The 26,125-nt window shown below is 44.4% G+C and overlaps 1 protein-coding gene across 2 annotated transcripts in view; it reads left to right on the top strand.

Moving 5' to 3' along the window:
* The first annotated feature begins 12,793 nt into the window (after nt 1-12,793).
* Nucleotides 12,794-26,125, top strand: part of DPP4 (dipeptidyl peptidase 4) — an 89,823-nt gene continuing 76,491 nt past the window's right edge. The window contains exons 1-2 of one of the 2 annotated variants that reach the window (XM_081314536.1): nt 12,794-12,975; nt 16,385-16,472. In XM_081314536.1, coding sequence (XP_081170662.1) covers nt 12,970-12,975; nt 16,385-16,472 — 94 coding nt within the window. In that variant the 5' untranslated portion in view covers nt 12,794-12,969. Of the gene's footprint in view, nt 12,976-13,736; nt 13,820-16,384; nt 16,473-26,125 lie in introns of those variants that run through there. The other variant, XM_081314537.1, reaches the window with a different exon arrangement.

The following is a 26,125-nucleotide window of genomic DNA, read 5'->3' as shown; positions in this document are numbered from 1 at the left end:
CTAGGAGGACTCCCAAGTTGCGAGCCCTATCTACGGGGGGTAAAAGCTCACCCCCCATAGAGAGAGGTGGAATATTCTGAATATCCCGGGATGCCAGAATGCACAGCCACTCAGTCTTGTCAGGGTTGAGCTGAAGTCTGTTCCTCCCCATCCAGACCCGAACCGCCTCCAGGCAACGGGACATCACGTCGAGGGCATCACTGGGGTGGTTTGGGGTCGAAATGAAAAGCTGGGTATCATCAGCGTACTGATGATACCCAACTCCAAACCCACAAATGATCTCACCCAGCGGTTTCATGTAGATGTTGAACAGAAGAGGCGAGAGGACCAACCCCTGAGGAACTCCACAAACATTACTCAGGAAAATGTTAATCCTTGCTTATTTGTTATCTATTTGTTATTATTATGACTCTGTCCTAATCCTACCAGTTTTAATTGTTGATAGCCGGTCTCACATTCTGGCATTTCGACTTATCTTGAATGGTTTAAAATTGTTACTTTGTATCTGTTGTGTTAAGTGTTTGCTTGCCTGGGGCTATTTAGCTTGAGTCAGACTGTTTCTTTGCATTGGGGTTCTTCTATATTGGCTAATGCATGTTTGATTAAATTGTATTCTTTTATTGGGGTGAAGGGGGTATCTCATCAAGTGCAAGTTATTTGCTTTTTTACAATTTACATTTTGGACAGTTGAAAGTATTATTATTATTATTATTGTATTATACAATTCTGAACTGCTGTCTTTGTGATTCAAGGTGGATACTGATAATCAGAATAAATGGGAGCCAGTAGTTTAGGATCAAGCTGAATGCTTCAATGAGCAGAACTGGAGTCTACCGTTCCAAGGAGGTACAAGAGATGAGAATTGAGTTAGCCCTTTCCAATAGAAGACTTTGCCTCCAACCCATAACTTTTTACACTAAGATAGCTGGAAAAGAACTGCTATATATAAGTAGATCACACAATGAATTATGCAAGTTTAGCTGCCCTTTGAATAGACATTATCAAATTAGCAGTTGCTTGAACATAGGGGGGGGGGGGAAACAACCTACATTATGACATGTAAAAATACATGTTGTTTTATAGTTCCATCAATAGATTGTGGAACACCAATAAACATATAGAGTGATCATTCCCAAAGCATGGGAAGTTAGAGGAAGCCCTTTCATTTTTCTGATATCATTAATTGGACGTTAGAAATTCAGTAATGATGGCATTATTCTTTGATTTAGCTGTTCTGAATCTAGTTCATGAAGAAATTCTAGTCCATGATCCATTGTATTATTTTTGATTCAGTTAGGGTTAAGGGTTAGGGTTAGGGTAGCAGCAGCAAGTGAGGGTGAATTTGAAGGCATACCAGAGGAATATTGAGACCTAGCTGAAGTATTCAGCGGTCTGACAAACTACCCCCTCACCAACCCACAGACTGTGCTATTAAAATACTCCTGGGGGCAAAGTTACCTAAGCCAAAATTATACTCCATAACCCCGCAGGAGTTACAGGATCTGGAAAAAATTACAGAGAAGAATCTAGCAAGGGGCTTCATCCAGCCAGGCAAAGCCAAAAACAGCAGCCCCCGTGCTATTCTGCGGAAAGAAGGATGGGTGTCTTCGTCTATGTGTGGATTATAGGTCTCTCAACACAGTGAGTGATAGTGATAGAGATGGATTTTTCTAAACTCTGCAGCCTTTCTTCAGACATCATGCTAGACTTTTACATGAAAGGCACATTTATCTTACAGAGATCCTAGATCACAGGTCGGCAACCCATGGTTCTAGAGCTGCATGCGGCTCTTTTAGCCTTCTCCTGCGGCTCCCAGTTTGCAGAGAGAGACAGAGACAGAGAGGCACTTGCGCTTCCCTTCTCTCTCTGTGTGTGTGTGTGTGTGTGTTTGTGTGCATGTGTGTAACTCACGCTGTCCTCTGAGAAGCTGATGAGCTTATTGGGTGGGGCTCCTGCTCCACAGGAAGCAGGAAGAGAGCCAGCCCAATAAGAATGTGTATCAGCTAATCCAAAAACAGCATGAAGCCAGCTTGCCAGGTGAGCAGAAGATTGGAGAGAGGGAGAGAGAGAAAGAGGGGGGAGAGAGGGAGGAAGGGAGAGAAAGAGGGAGAGGGAGAGGGAGAGAGAGAGAAAGAGAGAGAAGGGAAGCACAAGTGCCTCTCTTTATCTCTCTGTCACTCACTCACTCACACAACACACAAACACACTGAGTGGGGGAAGAGGACTGGCAGACCAAGAGCAGAAAAAGAGAGAGGGAGAGAGAAAATATGAATATATGTGGTTGTCCTTACTGGACTTTTAGTAAAAAACGCTTAATGAAATATTTTAATGTTTTTTTTAATTAAGAGGTGAGGTATGGGGATAATTATGCTGTATTTAAAGATGGTAGATAAGCTACTAAAATTGTTTTTACCTGTTGGGATGAAGGAGAAAGGGTTTTTTCCCCTCTTTCTCCTGTCCTTTTCTCTTTTTTCCCCCTGCAATTTTTTTCTTTTATATTTTTCTATTTGTAGTTTTTATAGTTTGCACTGGCTTTTTATTTCATAAATAAGAGGATTCATATGGACATTTGAGTAATTTATTTGAAAGTAACCTTCGAACCAGCGTCTTTTTTTTTTTGAGTTCAAAATGCTTTTGTTGCATGCAGAAATAAAAATTTGTTTTCTTTGTAGCAGTTCATTGATTTCATAAATGCAGAACACTATAGTTTTTTTATACATAGCATAAAGGTAAAAAAAACAATATATGCAGTATTATCTTCATTTTAGATGTCAGAAGGGTTTTGTGGCTCCCAGTGTTTTCTTTTCGGTGGGAAACTGGTCCAAGTGGCTCTTGAGTGTTTTAGGTTGCCTACCCCTGTCCTAGATGAAGGAAGCTTTTGTTGCTATTGAAATGGAAAAAATGAGCAAGCACAAATGGTCTTTCTTCTGAATCTTGTACAAAGTATCCAAGAATGGATACCAACACTGAAATATACTTATGACAAATGCAGCAAAGTATGTGTGCACATTCTAGTCCATGCAGTTGTGTGCTTAGCCTGCTGCAATGAACCTGATTTTAATGCTGCTTCAATAGGACCTCAGCTCTGATAAAAAAATTTAAAAAATGATGTTCTTTTAGATGAATAGCCCACATGTGAGTTTTCCCCAGATGCCCATATCTAAATATGATGATGATGATGATGACGACGACGATGACGACAGCAACAATGATTTTTTTTGTCAGATTGGAGAAATTGTTTCACTTTTATATCACACAGAAACCGATACAATTCACTGCAGTTCTGCTTCCATAACCAGGAAGAACAATTATCTCAGACTCTGGATTTTTCTCTGCATTTTATTTTATTCTGGACAAACCATAGATCAGAATCAAAAGAGTGTAACATGCCAGATATCACTTGTCTATAGTAGCCGCTCATATATTTTGTATTTCATTTCATATATTTCATAGCTTTTCCAGTTAAAAGCAACATAGGAAACTATGGAGAGAACTTTGTGGGTACAAAATTAGGCAAATGTCAGGATTACTCAGCATACATACCCAATATTATGCCATCTTTCTTAGAATTAGATTCTGATTTTGCAAAAATGCTTTTGGCATCTGTTTATTTAACATTGAACAACTATGCTTTTGAATGCATGGGTGCTTACTCTGTGACCTGGAAATTCTTCATTTTGTTTATCCACAGGTTTTTTTTCTTCTGTGTGGGACTTTATAAAATGGATTCTGATGCCATAATGGGCCCAATCTCAGCTTTAGATATATATTAGCCAAATGAATTAATCAGGGTTTTGTTTTTTGTGGGTGAGAGTCCAGCATCAGACCCTTATATGCTTCAGAAGTGATGGCTGTTAAGTGGAAGAAGCATAACCTTTACTGTAAAGTGCTTATCTATGGTCTACATGCAAAGCATTGTCAAGATCCACTGAACAGATGGACCTCTGAGCATTACTTGTTTCTTCCTTGCACTTCTGAAAACTATTCATTGCTTGTCAGTCTTACAAGCTGCTGCAGCCTCGGCGAGTGGAACACCATACCCGGCCGGTAGCAATGGAGTGGAGCCGCTTCTCTGTGTAGTTGCGAGGAACGGTGTCTGAAGACAGGCAGAGGACTCCGGAGCCCGGCCGGCGTGTCGGGGACAGATGGGCTGGTGCGGCGAGGCGTCCCTGATGGATGGCAAGCAGGCAGGGTTTGACACTTGTATGCACATTTTTGGATATCCTGAAAACAAATGTGCCTGTTTAATTTGCTTTATAAATGGCCAAATGGTCATGTTCCAGCTTTAAGTTGAAAAGCCTATAGAGTACTAATATATACACAGAGATATATGTATGTGTATGAGTGTATGTAATTTGTCTCTATTAAACAGAACTGAAAGTGGAGAAATTCATCATGAGACCAAATGGACATACACAGAATAAATACAGAAGAACAAAATCCGTTGATTTGGATTCTGTTTGAAATAGTAGCCATTAATGATGTATATTGGACTGGGGGAGGAGTTGCCTATGGTTTAATGTTTAAAATGGCTGGATCAATACTTCTAATTAAAGGCAATAAAGGTAAGCATTGAAATATAGTCAACAGTGTTCTTTCCATACTTTCTGTTTCTCGCACATTCCTGTTGGCTTAAATGTATAAATAATAGCAATAATAATATATTAATTCAGAACAGAATGAGAAAGGAGAGGTCATTCTGCCACTGCCATCCAAGTCTTCTAAAGGCCCTGGATGGGCAGATGGGTCCAGCAGTTGCCAATCCTTCACGCAGACCATTCCATCATGGTTTACTTTTGATGACCACTTCACACAAAGGAGAGTTTGATGACAGGGTATCCGTGAGGACATGGTGAATCTCTTCTCCTTAAGAAGTATAATATAGACAAAATTAAATAAAAATGCATTTAAGGTTCAAAAAAATTTGATGCCTGAAATCTCATTTAGCTTTGCTATGACCTGAAATCTGGTAAAGAATTTAAAATGCAAATACCAAATGGTGCTCATCTTCCAAGATTTTAGACATTTAAAGAAAAAATATATATTTTGGCATCCAAATGATGGGCACTTCCTGGAATATAGCATTGGATCACTAATTCTACCTACCGTATATACTTGAGTATAAGCCGAATTTTTCAGCCCACTTTTTGGGCTGAAAAAATCCACTTCGGCTTATACTCCAGTCAACAAAAAAAAAAGAACTTACCGAGGACTTGCGCGCGGCCGAGCTACTTTGCCTGACGCTGCTGGGGTCGCCCGGGCGCCTCTGCTCGCCCTCAGCAGCACCTGGCCCGGAATCACATGCGAAACAAGCCCGGCAGAGGAGCTGGAGCGGCGAGCAGAGGCGCCCGGCCCAGATCCTGCAAGGCCCGGCCGAGACACGCCCCCAGCAGCGGAGCTGCTCCGGCTCCTCTGCCGGGCTTGTTTTGCATGTGAGCTACTTTGCCTGACGCTGAGAAGACCCGCTTGGGCACTCGGGTTGGTGTCAGTCTCCGCAGGCCCTTCTCGTTTCCAGGAACGTCAAGCGCGCTTGGCTCCCCACCCCCACGGCAGGGCAGGGCAGGGCAGAGCAGAGACTTGCTCGCCCTTCTGACGGCCCTGAAGAGAAACGAAGGGCTTGCAAACTCCCCGCGAGAAGCTGGGCGAAGCGCGCGGCTGGGCGAGTGTGTGCCTGCGCGCGTATTTACGAAAGAAACGCTCCGAGAGTTCTTCTTTCTCCGCCCCCTTGGGGGGAACTCTAGCGACTGCTGTAGCCGCGCTTCTCTTCTCGGCTCCGAAAATAGGGATTTCTACTCTCTCTCTCTCTCTCTCTCCCCTCCCCACCCCGCATTTTCCTGCCTCTTCGATTGCGACAATAAAAGGGCGAAGGGTGCGCTGGTTTCTTCCTCCTTCCTCCCCCCCTCCCCTCCCCTCCCCGATTGTCAGGTGAGGCAGCTGGAGGTCTGGCCGGGAGATTGTAGCCGTTTTGAAACGCCGCGTCTTGAAACGCCCGATCAGCTGATTTTCGGGTGGAAGAGCCGCGGCTTGAATCTGTTTGCATCTGCCTGAATTAGACCGAAACGGCCTGAATTTGACCAGAGTTGCTTTGTAATGGCTGGAGGAACTGCAGAGGAGGTCTTGCCGGGAGATTGTGGCCGTTTTGAAACGCCGCGGCTTGAAACGCCCGATCAGCTGATTTTCGGGGCGGAAAGAGCCACTGCTTGAATCTGCTTGTATTTGTTTGAACTTAACCAGAAACGGCTCGTAATGGCTGGAGGAACTGCGGAGGGAGTGAATGCTCCAGCCTGGAATATTTGGAAAGGCTGGGGGAACCGGATGAACTGCAGCTTAAGCGACTGTTGCCGGAGGAGCCATGGCTTGAAACGCCCCAGTTTTGGGGCAGCGTTTGCTTGTTCCCTCCCTCCCTCCCTCCCTCCCCTCTAAATCCTTCCTTCCTTCCTTCCTTCCTTCCTTCCTTCCTTCCTCCCTCCCCTTTCCCTCCTCTCTAAATCCTTCCTTCCTTCCTTCCTTCCTTCCTTCCTTCCTTCCTTCCTTCCTTCCTTCCCCAGCCCTAATCCGGAAAGTGGAAGGAAAGAAGAGTAAAGGCTGGGCGGAGGAGGAGGGGAAGTTTAAAAAGGGGGCGGCGTTCCCTTTAAAAAGCCGCCCGCCACGCCGCGCTCCCTCGCAGCACTCGCGGCGGCTGGCTTCTTGGCTCCCGGTCTCCCCCAGGCTTCCCGGCTGTGATTGGCGAGCGAGCCTCCCGAGCTCCGGCGGCCGTGACATCAGCAGAAGCGGAGCAAGCAAAAGCGAAGGGGGAAGTCTCCCCTCGTCCCGGGAGACTCTCGCTTCCCCCCACCCCCCACCCTCCCTACATCCCGAGCCTTCCAGATCTTCGCCTGCCTACTCGCGAGCAGGCATGTTTTCCAGCCAATCCGGGCCTGGGAGCAGGGCGCCGGCGGCACGTCCACTTTCCCCGCACTCTCCGTTCAGACGGCGCCCTTTGAGCCTGGAGTGATGCGGACGTCGGAAAAGGGCGCCGGGCGAAAGCAGCGAAGCGGGATCGCCGCGTGCCCCCCACTCCTCCTCCTCCTCCTCCTCTTCTTCTTCTTCCTCCTCCTGGTCGGCTTGACACCCCCATTTCGGCTGCTTCGCAAACTGCTTCCTCCACCCCACCCCACCCCACCTCACCCCTCCCCGCAAAAGATGCCGGGGTCGACAGCGTTTTTTCTACCCGGAACAAGCAAACACGCAGGCAACCCTGCACTATTCAGCTCAGTGAAGTCACGCTTGAAACGGCTTGAAACGCCCGATCAGCTGATTTTCGGGGCGGAAAGCGTGCGGTGTTGTTGTGTTTTTTTTCCTCCCCCCGAAAGTGAACGGCAGCTTTCCGTACTAGTGTATTGGCATGTCAAGACACCAGCACAAAGACCAAGGTACAAGGAGCCCTCCTTCAGTCATTATTGAAACATTTGATCAGCCCAACTTCTTCTTCTTATTATTATTATTATTAAATCTGTTTTTTAACCAAGCGTGACTTCACTGAGCTGAATAGATGCCGGGGTCGACAGCGTTTTTTCTACCCGGAACAAGCAAACACGCAGGCAACCCTGTACTATTCAGCTCAGTGAAGTCACGCTTGGTTAAAAAACAGATTTAATAATAATAATAATAAGAAGAAGAAGAAGAAGAAGAAGTTGGGCTGATCAAATGTTTCAATAATGACTGAAGGAGGGCTCCTTGTACCTTGGTCTTTGTGCTGGTGTCTTGACATGCCAATACACTAGTACGGAAAGCTGCCGTTCACTTTCGGGGGGAGGAAAAAAAACACAACACCGCACGCTTTCCGCCCCGAAAATCAGCTGATCGGGCGTTTCAAGCCGTTTCAAGCGTGACTTCACTGAGCTGAATAGTGCAGGGTTGCCTGCGTGTTTGCTTGTTCCGGGTAGAAAAAACGCTGTCGACCCCGGCATCTATTCAGCTCAGTGAAGTCACGCTTGGTTAAAAACAGATTTAATAATAATAATAAGAAGAAGAAGAAGTTGGGCTGATCAAATGTTTCAATAATGACTGAAGGAGGGCTCCTTGTACCTTGGTCTTTGTGCTGGTGTCTTGACATGCCAATACACTAGTACGGAAAGCTGCCGTTCACTTTCGGGGGGAGGAAAAAAAACACAACAACACCGCACGCTTTCCGCCCCGAAAATCAGCTGATCGGGCGTTTCAAGCCGTTTCAAGCGTGACTTCACTGAGCTGAATAGTGCAGGGTTGCCTGCGTGTTTGCTTGTTCCGGGTAGAAAAACGCTGTCGACCCCGGCATCTTTTGCGGGGAGGGGTGAGGTGGGGTGGGGTGGGGTGGAGGAAGCAGTTTGCGAAGCAGCCGAAATGGGGGTGTCAAGCCGACCAGGAGGAGGAAGAAGAAGAAGAGGAGGAGGAGGAGGAGGAGTGGGGGGCACGCGGCGATCCCGCTTCGCTGCTTTCGCCCGGCGCCCTTTTCCGACGTCCGCATCACTCCAGGCTCAAAGGGCGCCGTCTGAACGGAGAGTGCGGGGAAAGTGGACGTGCCGCCGGCGCCCTGCTCCCAGGCCCGGATTGGCTGGAAAACATGCCTGCTCGCGAGTAGGCAGGCGAAGATCTGGAAGGCTCGGGATGTAGGGAGGGTGGGGGGTGGGGGGTGGGGGGAAGCGAGAGTCTCCCGGGACGAGGGGAGACTTCCCCCTTCGCTTTTGCTTGCTCCGCTTCTGCTGATGTCACGGCCGCCGGAGCTCGGGAGGCTCGCTCGCCAATCACAGCCGGGAAGCCTGGGGGAGACCGGGAGCCAAGAAGCCAGCCGCCGCGAGTGCTGCGAGGGAGCGCGGCGTGGCGGGCGGCTTTTTAAAGGGAACGCCGCCCCCTTTTTAAACTTCCCCTCCTCCTCCGCCCAGCCTTTACTCTTCTTTCCTTCCACTTTCCGGATTAGGGCTGGGGAAGGAAGGAAGGAAGGAAGGAAGGAAGGAAGGAAGGAAGGAAGGAAGGAAGGAAGGAAGGAAGGAAGGATTTAGAGAGGAGGGAAAGGGGAGGGAGGAAGGAAGGAAGGAAGGAAGGAAGGAAGGAAGGAAGGAAGGAAGGAAGGAAGGAAGGATTTAGAGGGGAGGGAGGGAGGGAGGGAGGGAGGGAACAAGCAAACGCTGCCCCAAAACTGGGGCGTTTCAAGCCATGGCTCCTCCGGCAACAGTCGCTTAAGCTGCAGTTCATCCGGTTCCCCCAGCCTTTCCAAATATTCCAGGCTGGAGCATTCACTCCCTCCGCAATTCCTCCAGCCATTACGAGCCGTTTCTGGTTAAGTTCAAACAAATACAAGCAGATTCAAGCCGTGGCTCTTTCCGCCCCGAAAATCAGCTGATCGGGCGTTTCAAGCCGCGGCGTTTCAAAACGGCCACAATCTCCCGGCAAGACCTCCTCTGCAGTTCCTCCAGCCATTACAAAGCAACTCTGGTCAAATTCAGGCCGTTTCGGTCTAATTCAGGCAGATGCAAACAGATTCAAGCCGCGGCTCTTCCACCCGAAAATCAGCTGATCGGGCGTTTCAAGACGCGGCGTTTCAAAACGGCTACAATCTCCCGGCCAGACCTCCAGCTGCCTCACCTGACAATCGGGGAGGGGAGGGGAGGGGGGGAGGAAGGAGGAAGAAACCAGCGCACCCTTCGCCCTTTTATTGTCGCAATCGAAGAGGCAGGAGAATGCGGGGTGGGGAGGGGAGAGAGAGAGAGAGAGAGAGTAGAAATCCCTATTTTCGGAGCCGAGAAGAGAAGCGCGGCTACAGCAGTCGCTAGAGTTCCCCCCAAGGGGGCGGAGAAAGAAGAACTCTCGGAGCGTTTCTTTCGTAAATACGCGCGCAGGCACACACTCGCCCAGCCGCGCGCTTCGCCCAGCTTCTCGCGGGGAGTTTGCAAGCCCTTCGTTTCTCTTCAGGGCCGTCAGAAGGGCGAGCAAGTCTCTGCTCTGCCCTGCCCTGCCCTGCCGTGGGGGTGGGGAGCCAAGCGCGCTTGACGTTCCTGGAAACGAGAAGGGCCTGCGGAGACTGACACCAACCCGAGTGCCCAAGCGGGTCTTCTCAGCGTCAGGCAAAGTAGCTCACATGCAAAACAAGCCCGGCAGAGGAGCCGGAGCAGCTCCGCTGCTGGGGGCGTGTCTCGGCCGGGCCTTGCAGGATCTGGGCCGGGCGCCTCTGCTCGCCGCTCCGGCTCCTCTGCCGGGCTTGTTTCGCGTGCGAGCTACTTTGCCGGCCGCTGCTGAGGGAAGATCTCTGGAGAGGAGCATAAGGTGAGCTGCTGCATTTCCCAGCCTCGGCTTATACTCGAGTCACCAACTTTTCCCACTTTTGGGGGGTAAAATTAGGGGTCTCGGCTTATATTCGAGTCGGCTTATACTCAAGTATATACGGTATTTATGCTTTCTGTACTGGTGCATTATTATTACAGTCAGCCGGATAGTCAGCCAGATGTTTAAAGCTGATTTGGCATTTTTGTCCACCTATCAAATCCTTCCCAAGGACCTGGGATAGGCAGATGTTGTTGTTTACCATATTAAAGATATCATTGCACGATATATTTGTGACAGGTAAGCAACTTTTCCTCCAGTACTGTAGTCCTGTGGCTGCTGGCCTTGGTTGCTCAGCCCTCAGTCCTGAGACCTGTAGCCAAGTGGTGGGATTCAAATAGGTGAACAACCGGTTCTCTGTGTGGATGTCGCTTCCAGAAGTCCATTCTGGGCATGGCAATAAAAAATTAGCTACCGGTTCTGCCGAAGTGGTGCGAATCGGCTGAATCCCACCACTGCTGTAGCCTGCTTGTCACCAGATGTCCAGGAACTCCAATCCTTGTTGATCTGGGCAACTGTTGATCTGATATTGGTGTCAGTAAGTTACGTCCAGGGCTTTTTTTCTCATAGAACGCTCAGAACGCAGTTCCGGCACCTTTTTTGGATGGAACCTTGTAGGGTAGGCAAGGCGGGTTGTATGACATGTGTGAGTTCCGGCACCTTTTTCTTTTACAAAAAAAAGCACTGGTTACGTCTCACCATATTGTTTAAGGAAGAGATACTCTTTTGTCTGTCCTTGGCTCAGTACGGCTGAAACTCTGACATGGCTCTCATCTTCTTCAGAGCACACAATCCCCACAACCATCTCAAGACAGTGCTTAACTGGAAGATTACTCTTATTCAGTTTGGTTCATCACAAAGTCAGTCAGATGCTTAGACTGGATTTGACATTTTTATCCCATATATTAAAAGTTTCTTCCCAAAACCTGAGATAGGCAGATGTTGTCGTTTCATAGTATCTTTTGAAAGATGTAAGCCAGGGGTGTCAAACTCAATTTCATTGAGGGCCGCATCAGCATTGCGGTTGCCCTCAGGGGGCCGGGTGGGTGTGGCCTGGGTGGGCGTGGCCTACTGGGTGGGTGTGGCCAGCTCTACATGATTTGCATCAAGGGTGCCTATGGGGGCCCGGGCAGGAGTGGGACAGATCTGAGGGTCTCTGGCAGGAGGAGGGTCTCTGGGCCAGGGCCAAGGCAGTGGGGGCCGTTCCCTCACTGTTTCCAGGATGGCTTCGTGGGCCACATGAAACCACTTCGCGGGCCGGATCTGGCCCCCGGGCCTTGTGTTTGACATGTCTGATGTAAGCTGTCCCAAAGCTGCCTTTTGCAATTAACAGATGGTGATTTTGTCAATGTCGATGGTATTTCCATGGTGGTACAGATCATTTGGGACTGCACCTGAGACACCTATCATTATTGATATATTTTTGATTTGCTATGGTAAATAGTTTAACTTGCAAAAATGGCCAAACTCTACATCTTACCTCTTTAAATTGATACTTCTGAAAGAACACGTTTTGTGTGCTTTTTCGAAGCGAAAAGCTGTGCTGAAACATTGGGAGAAGTAGTAACTCAGAAAACAAGGTACATTTTGACTGACTAGTCTGAACATGCTTTACAGCGACACTGAACAAGATTCTTCAAGAGTTAAGAAGTGACACTGAACAAGAGTCTGGGAGGGTTCTCCAGGTCACCCATCATTGGGCCTTTGGATTCAAGGAAGCTCTTGCGCACTCCAAATATATCAGACCACAGTTCCCACAAACCCAGCCAACCTGTCATGTTGGCTGTACATATGAGGTGCTAGGTTGGGAAAGCTGCTTCCAACAGGATCATAGAGCAGATGTTCTGCATTAAATACAAACATTCTTCATAAACACTTGGACTGGGGACACAACAATAAATCAGTAAGAAACCTCCCTTTTAGGGGAACACGTCCCATTCAGAAACATTCGCTTCTGAAAAATCTAATTGCATTCAGCATACTTCAGCAATATTAATTCCCAAAGACCAAATCAAGGGGGTCGTTTTTTTCGGGTGAGAGGAAGAAACCAAGCCTCAGAATCACTCAGGGCCACACCTCCAGCCCTGGTTCATCTTTCTTTTTAGAAGTTGCTTGGACTTGTTATCCGTGTGCATAGCAGCCTGGTCTGTTCACTTCACACGGGCGCCAAAATCTCTGCCTCTTCCCCACACCCAGTTCCACCGGTTGAGCGGCGTCCGCGCTCTCCAAACCGCGGGGAACTTCCTGCCTTTTTGGCAGGCGCGGGCCTTTTACTTCGTGCCTTTTGGGTTGCCCACCCCAGGCCTTGGCACCTGGCGCCCCCCCACCCCCCAATATTGTCTTCCCCGCCTTCGGTTCCCCCTTCACCTCTTCCTGACCCGCTCGCCCAACCGGACTCCACCCTCCCTCCTCCCCGGTTGCTTTGCTGCGCCTGTGGTGACAATGACAAGAGGGAGAAGATTTTTGCCCTCGTCGCCGAACTTCTCTAATGTTTAACTTGGCGCTGCTGACGACCCAGCGTATCCGGGACAGAAGGGCAGGGTAAAAGGGAGAGAAGCTGAGGAAAGGGCGCCCGCCGTTGCCGTTTCCTCCCTTTCACACTGGGAGCCAAAGAAGCAGCAGGAGCTCCCCGCAATGAAGGTCAGTAAGTGGACTTCACCACCCTCACGTCTAGCTCGGTAGCCGCGGGAAAGAAACTGCGGCGAAACTCCTCTTAAGTGCTTGCGCCAAGGCGCCGCTCGGGCGCAAGGAAGGCGACTTGGCGGCGCTCGCCCTCAGCTCGAGGTCTCGCCTTGGCTTTTTTGGCCGGGGAGAGAGCTTCGCCCTCTTCGGGGTTGTTGCCAGCGAACGTGCAACGGTTTAAGGCGCCCCACGATTCCAACGGGCAGCCTCCTTAGCCGGCCCCGCGCGGTTGCACACGTGGCGGTGTAATTTCTGAAGGGGGCTGTTTTGCTGAGCTTGTGGAAAATTGCACCCCTGCCGCTGCTGCAATAACACTCGGAGGTGGATAAGCCCCTTCAACGGAGCCTCTCGGCTGTATCTTAAAAATGCAACGAAACGTCAGTCCCGGGGCAAAACTCCTGCGCTCAGATTAATTTCCACAAGCCAGATAAAAATGCAGGAGTACTTTTCTCCTGCTCGGAGACTAAAAAAAAAAAAAAAGTTTGGAGTTCAGTTTTATGTCTTTCCTTGGGTAGTAAGTAGCAAGCCACGTTACTCCAGTCACCTTTGGCAGGAGGCGGGGAGCACAGAAATATTCCTGCCTGTGTTGTTTTGTTCACAGCATTCAGAAGTATACTTACTTTTACAAAAAGAGATAGAACATAGTACAGAAAAGACGTTTGATAGGAGTAATTTCCATGCTTGTAGCATGAAAGTGAGCCTTGTACGGTCACAGTTCTCCTAGTAGAGAAATGGGCAGCTAACCTTACGAAAACAACACAGATCCAGACGAGGATCTGCAGTACTGAATGGGCTTTACCAGGTAAAAGGATTATATGTAAAATATAACGTGCCTTGTGGACAAGTTGCTAGAATAAATGTGTAACTGTTGAGATTCTGCCACCCCTTAGAGAAGTAAATTTCTTTTTATAATCCCACTATTGATATCTTGATAAGTGTGCTACATGGCAGGTTGTTTGTATTAAATGAGTAATCAAAGGGGGGGGGGGAAATCAAATAGCTAAAATCTATTGGTCCTAAATTAAATGTGGCCAATTTGGGGCAGTAGTTAAGGAAGGAATTATAAGGAACTAGGAGTTCTAAACCTGCCTTAGGTCTGAAGCCAGCTGGATGACCATTGATTGACCAGTCATTTATCTTGGTCCTCTGAAGAAGGCAGTGACAAATCACTGCTGAAAATCTTGCCCAAAAAACCAATATGGACTTGTCCATGTACACAGGAGAGGAACCTGATTCAAAGGAACTAATAATAATAACTATAAATATAACTGGAGAACAACCCTGATGATTGGTGAGAGTTCTTTTTAAAAGAGCATGGCAAGGCCTGTTGATAATCCAGCTGTATTTAGCTTTATTCTCCTCCATGAAAAACAAGCTTTTTTTTTCAATCTGTCCTTTAAATATTCTGGTTTCAGGGCTAATTTTATCGAAAATGGTTGGTAGGATGATTGAAGGAAGTTTTTATTCACAGATGCTTTTCAAATGCATAAAACCTAATTAGTTCTGTGAATTTAAATATTTTAACATAAAATTAAAATAAACCACTCAACTGAGACGAGAAACCTATTTGTATCATACGCGGATGAGGGTTACTGCTTTGTAATGTCACGGATGTGAATTAGAGAAATAAAATTCCTGGAATTTAATGAAACTATCAGGAAAACTACTGTTTTGTTTTCCAGGAGGGGGAAAATGAAATTTTGGAGGGAAATTGAAAGTAGTTTTTAGCACCCTTTATGAATATAAATTCATATAGTTATATATGAAATGCATGACAGATAGTTTGGTTTGTTCATAAAAGTATGTTTGATGTAGAGTATACAGTAAAATTTAAAAATACGGTTTATTTACTCAATAAATGTGAATTTATTTTTTGAATCTACTTTAAAAAGTTTTTAATGTCTTACAAATGGTATTACAAGGTGCTATATTCTAAGAAATCTAGTACTGTATCTCTTTCATGCCTTTGTAGAAAAAGAAGGCAAACTGAAAATACAGGAAACCACCAATGTTCTAGAAAAAGTGTGCATTCTGAACAATATACCCAAAGTGTTATTTTTTAGAAAATGAGGAGAGAGGCACAGCCCCCCCAAGAACCTCATTTTGCCACAGCTTCCTTTTTCTGAATATGAAGTGGTATACTTAGTAACAGCTTCTACTTTTTCTGATCCTTTATTTTTAACTGTATACTAGACTTCTAAAAGCTGTTTTGTCTTGATGCAGGCTCTGCTTACTCTTTCACATGTTAAGTTAGTTAAACCCAGAAATAGTGCCTCCCCAAAAAGACCTCCACATTATTGCATAAAAAAATTAAAGAAACATATTTGAAAATGTTTCATAATTTTTTCATTTTGCGGAGGGGAAGGCCTTAGGACAGGGGTGTCAAACTCAATTTCATTGAGGGCCGGATCAGCATTGCGGTTGCCCTCAAGGGGCCGGGTGGGTATGGCCAGGGTGGGTGTGGCCTACTGGGTGGGCATGGCCAGAGTGTGTATGGCCTACTGAGTGGGCGTGGCCAGCTCTACATCGTTCGCATCAAGGGGGCCTAAGGGGGCCCGGGCAGGAGTGGGACAGATCTGAGGGTCTCTGGCAGAAGGAGGGCCTCTGGGCCAGGGCCAAGGCAGCGGGGGCCGTTCCCTCACTGTTTCCAGGATGGCTTTGGGGGCCACATGAAACCACTTTGTGGGCCGGATCCAGCCCCTGGGCCTTGTGTTTGACATGTCTGCCTTAGGAGAAATATATATCAATTTTTCCTCAGGCCTTCCTATGGCTCAAGCATTTACATCATTTTAGTAATATGGAAGGTTTCTCTACCTTTCATACTGTAGCATTCCAATCACGGGCTTTCCAGTAAAAGTAATTGGAGAGAGATTTGGGGTAGTTTAAAGCAGGAGTCCCCAACCCCCTGTCTGTGGACTGGTACCAGGCTGCGGCATGCCAGCAACCAGGCCGCACAAACAAGCCAAGCCCCATCCGAGAGATGTAGGCAGCACACAAAATCACGCCCCCTCCGGTCCACGGAAAAACCTCTCTCCACGGAACCGGTCCCTGGTGCCCGAAAGGTTGGGGACCTCTGGTTTAAAGGACAACATTCCTACAAGTGCACAATTAAATTACAGATAGCTTTTGAAGGGAATTACTTAAATTCAAGAAAGATAACATTTATCAATGGCCACTATCTATGCTAGCTAGGTATGTGTTTCTGGATCACAACTGTAGCAACATTCTTCATGATATCAGTATTTCCGCTAGTGCAATTCTCCGAAGCATCATTGTTGAAAACAGGATGTTGTAGTAAATAAGCCTTAGGCTTAGTCAAAATCTTTCCCAGTTTCTAATATACACTTCTTCATTTGTTTCTTTCCAGACTGTAGTGAAATGCTTATTAGGTCTTCTTGCACTTGGAGTTATCATTACGGCCATAGTTGTTCCAGTAGTTTTGCTAACAAGGGATGGTAAGTTTAATCATCACTTCCTATTTTAGCATTGTAAATTTTTGAAACTCGAACTTCTAAAGCCTTCTGCCAGAGCCTCTTTACCTAAAATAGATCCAAAATAAGTTATTTGGTGTAATATAAGTCCGGGTTTTTCTTCTTGAAAGTAATTCAAATAATTACGGTAAGTGTATTTGATGTAGCTTGAACACAGCATCTCCCTGCTACTTATTAAAGCAACCTACTTTTTTTTTACATTTCTATGTAAATCTGAAAAGGGGAAGCTGTTTCAATAAATCATTGGATGTAATGCTACTCCTTTAAAATTATTTATGTATTTTTCTTTGCAATATATTTTCAAATAATATAAGAAATAGATTGTAGAAATAAGAAAATCAGGTACAAATAGAGAAATGCAGGTGGGTTCTGGTTTGTCATCACGGCCAGTGCAGACACTGGGAAGGTGAGCTCCGTCTTCCACGTCCGATTTCGCTCCACTGGGGGACCCTGAAAAGGGTCGAAAGTCACCCTGTAGGGGCCACAAGCAAGGAGGGGATCCCTGCTTGATCGCAGGAGGGCGGCAGCCCTTCAGCTCAATCTGGGGCAGCCCTCCAAACTGGCGGAGGAAAGACTGGCCATAGTAATATGACCCATCACTAGGATGCAGACAGCTGAAGTCAAATTCACCACCAAGCACATCAAAAGCAACGTGGCTGAAACTGGGTGAGATCTGATCTTCTCTTTACCCTAAGTACTTTCTCTTCCTGTAAAAGCTGCCTGAACTGACTTTCCCCCTGTGAGGAGAGAGGAAAGGGAATTTCTATCCCACCCTCTAAGAATAGCGGCGTTTGACTATCAAGGGGAATCAAAGCATTAAAAGAACAACTTTAATCTAATTGGATTTATATGTTCCTAAAACTTGGGGACCAAAAATTTTCCTATTTTTATTGGAGACTCTTGTTTTTATCTACAAAAAAGAAATAAAATTGGGAAAAGGATTATAAAAATCTTTGGACTTAACAAACCTTAAATGGCATCGGTAACATCTTGTGGCGAAGTTTGGTATTACAACTTGTTATTTCCTAAAAGAGATTTGGCTTGAAGCCCAGACCTTAGATAAGACTTTTGTGACCTTGGCACCACCTGTGAGAGACTTAGCTGTAAGAGAACAGCTAGGTTGCATAACTGGCCTACTTGAACTGTGAATGTAAACCTTTACTGACTCTCAGAGTTATATGTGGGAAATTGCTTTCCTATGTATTTGAGGAATATTGGTCACTATATGAGATGTTGAAATACCTTGGACTATAAAATCTTGCTTGATAAATAACTTCTACTAGAAAGACTTTATAAATACATGAAAGAGATGGATGAAGACCAGGAAAAGATTCTTTCCATGTTGAAAGCAATACATGAAACCATTTTTTCAGCTTGTGATAAAATAAGACCTAACATAAAAGATCAAAATGCCAGCTTAGATACACAAACCCATACTTTGACTACAACGAAAGAACCAACAATGCAGAAGATAACAGAAGAAGTGAGACAATCAAATATTAAGACAGAGGATTCAATTGACCAACAAATACCATTGATGGAAAATCCAGAAAAGGAAGTGACAACACTGAAAATGGAAATGACTTTCTATATAAATTTCTATATGAAATCTGAGAAAGAAGAACAGATTGAATGGAAGACAAACATATCAGGGCAAGCATGGGGAATTGGAATAACAGGGAGACAACTTAACGAACACAAATGGGCTAATCCTTCGAAAAAAATGGCAATTAAATAGTCTCCTTTATTTCAAATAACATATATAATAATAAAGGGAGGTCTATTTATTTATTTATTTATTTATTTATTTATTTATTTATTTATTTATTTATTTATTTATTTAATTGAATTTCTATACCGCCCTTCTCCCGAAGGACTCAGGGCGGTGAACAGGGCATATAAATAGAAGTACAAAAGTTAAAAAGGATTAAATTGTTGCCCAAGTTAAAACAATCAAAATATAAAAACATTAAAACCCTAACATTCCCCCATCAGGCCAGGCCAGCTTGTTCGAATAAATGGGTCTTTAACCCGCGCCGGAAGGAGCGAAGATCCGGTGCCATCCGGAGCTCAACCGGCAGTTGATTCCATAAGGCCGGGGCGCCCACAGAGAAGGCCCTCCCCCTGGGGGCCACCAGCCGGCATTCTCTGACCGGAGGCACCCTGAGGAGGCCCTCTCTGTGGGAACGCACAGGGCGGAGGGGAGTCGACGCCGGCAGCAGGTGGTCCCCGAGGTATTCCGGACCCATGCCATGTAAGGACTTAAAAACCATCACCAAGACCTTGAACCTCACCCGGAAGACAACTGGTAACCAATGCAGCTCGCGGAGCAAAGGTGTAACATGGGAGTACCGGGAAACTCCCAAGACAACTCTCGCGGCCGCATTCTGTACCAGTTGGAGCCTCCGAGTGGTCTTCAAGGGAAGCCCCATGTAAAGAGCATTGCAATAGTCAAGACGAGAGGTCACGAGCGCATGAGTGACCGTACACAAGGCATCCCGGTCCAGATTTGACGATCTAAAAGCACTAATATGGAAGCCTAGTTGGCAAATGAAGAAAGCCAGAATAAGGTTGAAGAATGTTGGGGTTTTGACTTATTTGAGGAGATTTCATATTAATTAGAGGGTTAAAGGGAGAAGTTGAGGTAAGGGGAATTATCTTGGAAGTTAGTTGAAAATAAGGATTTTATTTGTTTAATAGTTAAAAATTAGACCTAAAAGGAAAAAGGAAATTAATTAATATGAATATGTTTGATTTATTGATTAACCCAGGTAATATACATAATGGTTTTGATTTATTAAAGGTTTTGATTTATTAATTAGATAACTCTTAGGAAATAGAACGAGATTACATTCAAATAGATAAAATGTGTATTTTGGATATTAGATTTTGTTATGAATTGAGACAAGGGTTACCTAAAGCCTGAAAATTATAAATATCAAAGGTTAAATTGGAATATTGATGAGAAACTAAAAATTTGGTAAAGATTAATAACAGGATATGGATTGTTTATGAAGATTAAATGTAATTAAGATATGCATAAGATAAAAATGTATTGATAAATGTAATAATGATGTTTTTACTCAGTTGATATAATAACTACTAGCTTGAATACGAGACAGTAAATGTTAAGGGAAAAAGAGAAGAAATATTTAATGTTGTAACTTGAGATTTGTACTAAAGATTTTGTTATCGAACTATTGAATAACTGGAGCACTTGTGGGCAATCTCACATCCTCTCTTTGTCTAGAGAGGTTCAAAAAATCGGTCTATTCACTGGCTGTTTGTTCTTTGCCACATTCATCACCTTCATTTCAGTCTGCCTTGTCCTCCTCCAGAAGTTTCACATTGGAGTCCATTTTTGATTCCTGGCAACTGCCTGGACCAGTTTCTGCCATTTTCTTGACAGAGTTTTTTGGTAGTGGTTTGCCATTGTCTGCTCTTTCCTAAGGATAAGAGAAAGTTACTGGTCAAGCTCACCTAACTGGCTTTGTGTCTAAGGCAAGACTAGAACTCTCGGTCTCTGGGGTTCGAGCCTGTTGCTTTAACCACTACCCCAAGCTGTCTTTTTGGATAATTGCATTACATTTAGTATGTTTATACGTTAAGGTGCTCTATACGTAAACTGAAAAGAGGCCAAAATTCAAGCTCAGTTATTCAGAAATTGTTCTCTGAGCATATAGGGTCTGGAAAACCAGTTTGATCTAGTGGTTAAGTCACCGGGTTAGAAACCTGGAGACTGTGAGTTCTAGTCCCATCTGAGGCACAAAAGCCAGATGTGTGATCTAGAGCCAGTCATTTGTCTCAGCCCAGCTCACCTCACAGGGTTATTGTTATGGGAAAAATAGGAAGGTATTAAATATTTTTACCAACTTGAGTTATTTGTAAAAATAATAAAGGCAGGATATAATTGAATAAAGTATCATGTTAAAAATGAATTCACATGCAGCATAAATTTGGTCTCATTTTTTTGTTATATCAGATGAAATTGGTTATTTGTTACTATATGCTTTAGCTTAAATTAGATCAGTAATTAGTATAATTTGCATAACATTACACTTTGTTGTTGTTAGCTACGAAGTCGTGTCCGACCCATCGCGACACTATGGACAATGTTCCTCCAGGCCTTCCTGTCCTCTACCATCTTCTGGAATCCATTTAAGCTCACACCCACTGCTTCAGTGACTCCATCCAGCCACCTCATTCTCTGTTGTCCCCTTCTTCTATTGCCCTCAATCTTTCCCAGCATTAGGCTCTTCTCCAGTGAGTCCTTCCTTCTCATTAGGTGGCCAAAGTATTTGAGTTTCAACTTCGGGATCTGGCCTTCTAAAGAGCAGTCAGGGTTGATCTCCTCTAGGACTGACTGGTTTGATCGCCTTGCAGTCCAAGGGACTTGCAGGAGTCTTCTCCGGCACCATAGCTCAAAGGCCTCAATTCTTTGGCGCTCGGCCTTTCTTATGGTCCAACTTTCACTGCCATACATTGCAGCTGGGAAGACCATAGCCTTGACTATACGCACTTTTGTTGACAAGGTGATGTCTCTCCTTTTTAGTGTGCTGTCTAGATTTGTCATGGCTTTCCTCCCGAGGAGCAAGCGTCTTTTAATTTCTTGGCTACAGTCTCCATCTGCAGTGATCTTGGAGCCCAGGAAAATAAAATCTGTCACTACCTCCATTTCTTCCCCATCTATTTGCCAGGAATTGAGAGGGCCAGATGCTATGATCTTAGTTTTCTTAATGTTTAGTTTCAACCCAACTTTTGCACTCTCCTTCTTCACCCGCAACAAGAGGCTGTTTAGTTCTTCTTCACTTTCTGCCATTAGAGTGGTATCATCTGCATATCTTAAAGGTAAAGGTTCCCCCGCACATGCATGCTAGTCGTTTCTGACTCTAGGGGCCGGTGCTCATCTCCGTTTCAAAGCTGAAGAGCCAGCGCTTGTCCGAGGACGTCTCCGTGGTCATGTGGCCGGCATGACTAGCACGGAACGCTGTTACCTTCCCACCGTAGTGGTCCCTATTTTTCTACTTGCATTTTTACGTGCTTTCGAACTGCTAGGTGGGCAGAAGCTGGGACGAGTAACAGGCGGTCACTCTGCTACGCGGCACTCGGGATTTGATCCACCAAACTGCCGACCTTCTGATCGACAAGCTCAGTGTCCTAACCCACTGAGCCACCGCGTCCCTTCTCTGCATATCTTAGGTTGTTGATATTTCTTCCGGCAATCTTAATTCCAACTTTTGATTCATCTAGCCCTGCCTTTCTCATGATGTGCTCTGCATATAAGTTAAATAGGCAGGGCGACAGTATACAGCCTTGCCAGACTCCTTTCCCAATTTTGAACCAATCAGTGGTTCCGTGTCCAGTTCTCACTGTTGCTTCTTGGCCCACATATAGGTTTCTCAACATTACACTTATTAAACTTCAAATACTTAATGAATTTGTGGCCAATGAGCACTCACAGTTCCTGTGTGTTTTAGAATTAATTATCCTTGTGAATTTTAGAATTTATCATTCATGAGAATGTGTGGATCTGCAAAGGAACCAGTGAAACAATTGTAACATCAGTGAAACAGCTTCTTATAGAAGCTTCTTTTTTGTGTTTTACATATGAAATTGTACCAGAAATTTGGCATACAGAAAAAATAGGAAGTTTTCTCTTTATAGAAAAATAACCTTTTTCACCAGAAACAATTACTGTACACTGTGTTATTTGAACGACTTACCGGTAATTCCTCTTGTAGTGGATGAATAATTCCATATAGCAATAGCACTTAGACTTATATACCACTTCACAGTGCTTTACAGCCCTCTCTGAGCGATTTAAAGGATCAGCACATTGTCCCCAATATAAATTGTAAAGTGAAATAACCCTCAAAATTATTATACAGTGTGCATGACATTCCGAATAGACAGTTTACTGATGCATATTATTCCAATTACTGGTTACAAAATACTGCAGTTTTAGGAATGTTGGCATTCTCTTGCCATTACTGATAGTTTGCTCATGTTGGAATCAACAAATTTAAATTACTTAAGCGTTTCTGGAAAATTCAGAGCACCTATTTTTTTTTTTAAAGGAATCCAATATTCCACTAAATCCCAGAAATCATTCTTTTAAAGACAAAGCAAATTGTATTAGTAAAAATTTTATATTCAGAAATGGAAATATGTTAAATTATGGTCTTTTAAAAGAAAAATAGCAAATGCAGTTAATTTTAAGAAAATGCAGTGACCTTATTTTTTTTATGATTTTCTGATTCAAGGAATCAGATCCAAGATCCAAGTTTGTGTTTATCTTTGAAGTTTTTGTATTCTATAGATGAAAAAGATGTAATATTTGATTTATTGTCTAAACTTTATGAAAAGTATTGAATTAATCCTGTACTGCTCTCTGTGGGTATTATATGGATTTTTTTTCTTTTGTCACATTTAGAGAGCCACTTCGGTGTAGTAGTTAAAGTGCTGGCCTAGCGACCAGGAAGCTGTGAATTCTAATCCTGTTTTAGGCATGAAAGTCAGTTGTTCTCTCAGCCCAACCTACCTCACAAGGTTGTTGTAGTAGAGAAAAATAGGAGGTGGGAATACCATAGGTATGTGCACTGCCTTGAGTTGACCAGAATATATTTTAAAAGGCAGGATAAAAATCTAATACATTTATTTTAATCATTGTAATATATTTAGGATTTGTTCCACTACATAATTACTGTTTATCTTTTTTCCCCTATTGATGGAGTAATTTTTTACTTATTTATTTCACTTTTTAAACTATTATTTTTTTAAAAAAAACTTATGTGAAAATGTAATCTTAAAGCAAAGAAATAAGAAAAATAAATTATTTTGCTTAATTTTAAATGCACTTTGTGAGGAAATAAGTAGAATTTTTTTTAAAAATCCAATCTGGAGAAAATTCTGTGAGATTCTCTGTTGTAACAAGAGGTTTGTCTGTTTGACCATTGCATTCTGTCTTTGGTTATCAGTGATCTGCCAGAAACAAAAGCTGCCCTGAACACCTAGCTCTCTTATCAGATATTTGATATTTTAAGTTTGAGATTATAACTGCATCCTTTATCTCTATTAGATTGAATCAGTGTTCACAGAATATACATTTCTGGCTGTTGGTAACTCATACTGCGTTCTGAAAATCAGGAGGAATCTGATAGCAGATTTTTCAACTAACATTTTATTAAAGGCATAAGCTTTTGTGAATTGCATCTCTTTTTTAAGATTTTTTTTAACACCACCTTTATTATTTTTATAAATAACTCAAGGGGGTGAAAATACCTAACACTCCTTCCTCCTTCTATTTTCCCTGCAACAACAACCCTGTGAGGTGAGTTAGGCTGAGGGAGAGGGACTAGCCCAAAACACCCAGTCAGCCTGAATAGAATAGAATAGAATAGAATAGAATAGAATAGAATAGAATAGAATAGAATAGAATAGAATAGAATAGAATAGAATAGAATAGAATAGAATAGAATAGAATAGAGCAGGAAGGGACCTTGGAGGTCTTCTAGTCCAGTTTCCTGCTCAAGCAGGAGAACCTATACCAGGGGTAGGCAACCTCGGCTCTTTTATGACTCATGGACTTCAACTCCCAGAATTCCTGAGTCAGCATAGCTGACTCAGGAATTCTGGGAGTTGAAGTCCATGAGTCATAAAAGAGCCGAGGTTGCCTACCCCTGACCTATACCATATCAGACAAGTGACTGTCTAGCCTCTTTTTAAAAATCGCCAGTGATGGAGCGCCCATGATATCTGGAGGCAAGCTGTTCCACTAGTTCAGACATGTCAAACACAAGGCCCGGGGGCCAGATCCGGCCCGCGAAGTGGTTTCATGTGGCCCACGAAGCCATCCTGGAAACAGTGAGGGAACGGCCCCCACTGCCTTGGCCCTGGCCCAGAGACCCTCCTTCTGCCAGAGACCCTCAGATCTGTCCCACTCCTGCCCAGGCCCCCATAGGCACCCTTGATGTGAATGATGTAGAGCTGGCCACGCCCACCCAGTAGGCCATACGCACTCTAGCCACGCCCACCCAGTAGGCCACGCCCACCCTGGTCATACCCACCCGGCCCCCTGAGGGCAACCATAGTGCTGATACGGCCCTCAATGAAATTGAGTTTGACACCCCTGCACTAGTTGATTGTCCTCACCGTTAGGAAATTTCTCCTTAGTTCCAGGTTGCTTCTCTCCTTGATTAGTTTCTATCCATTGTTTCTTGTCCTGCCCTCTGGTGCTTTGGAGAATAATTTGACCCCCTCTTGTTTGTGGCAGCCTCTCAAATACTGGAATACTGCTATCATGTCACACACACACCCTAAGAAGGGACTGGAACTCACAGTGTGCCAGTATCTGGCCTTCTGTTTATTTCTTAAATAGAAATACATTTTCTATTTATTTTTTATCCTGCCTTTATTATTTTTATAAATAACTCAAGGCAGCAAACATAACTAACATTCCTTCCTCCTTAAGTGTGTTAGTCAGAAACGAGACTTCTTTTGATTTTTGGCTGCTATGGAGTTATACACCTTTTCTCCTTCCCTATTATTTCTAGTATCTGTTTCCCCCTATAGTAAAAAAAAATTCTTTTGCACTTTGAATTGTGTTTTATCTCCCTATATATTATAGGTAGCATATCACTCAGTGTTGTAAACTAGCATGTTGTGTACTGTCACTTCTCTCTGACCATTTCATGAGAGAGATGTGGTTCTATCTGTACACAGTGAATCTACACAGAATCCAGTTAATTCCCTATAGTAGTTAAAACTTCAAGTTTGTTTCTTTTTTTTTAATTCATCTGTTGCGCGTCCTTTTTAAAACTAGACATGATTAAAACCAGAGATACTCTTTATATTTTCAGCTGGACATGCCTATTTTTTTTTTAAATTCTGTGAGAATATGATACCACTTTTTACAAATAATTTGTCCTGACTATATCAGCTGTGTGTGTGTGGGGGAGTGTAATGGCTCAGAAGTTAGGAAGCTGAGCTTGTCAGCTGGAAAGGTGACAGTCAGGGTTCAAGGTCTGGGTGCCGCACAACAGGACGAGCCCCCCCCCCCCCGTTCTTGCCCCAGGTCCCGCCCACCTAGCAGTTTGAAAGCATGAAAAATGCTAGTAGATAAATAGGTACTACTTTGGTGGGAAGGTACAGCATTCATGTTTCGCCATACTCTCTGCAACACAGCATGATGTCATGCTGGCTACATGCCCAGAGAAACATCTTCAGGCAACACTGAAGAAATGGAGATGAGTACCAGCCCCTAGAATCAGACATGACTGGATAGGGAGACCTTTACCTTTTCCAATATCACTCAGTAAGGCCTTCTGGAGAATATGGATCTTATCTTGTTTACCATATATATATATCTCTTTTCAGATAGGAGATTTTATTAGACTTTTATTGAGATACTGAAACTGAACTTTGGACTTTTATTATGCAAAGCCTGCTTTTTAATGACTGATGACTCCTGGTGTTTATGAATACATATGTGATCTGAATGACTTCTGATTACTAGGAAAGGAAGCAAATATTTGTGTGGTACGTTGCTACTGACAGTCTGCTGGTGACAGAATAACCTGAGCTGGATGGTAATCGATTGGGATATGTTCAAGGACGGA

The sequence above is a fragment of the Vipera berus genome (assembly GCF_964194415.1).
Source record: "Vipera berus genome assembly, chromosome: 1".
NCBI lineage: Eukaryota > Metazoa > Chordata > Lepidosauria > Squamata > Viperidae > Vipera > Vipera berus.
This window is presented reverse-complemented; position numbering and strand designations above follow the sequence as displayed.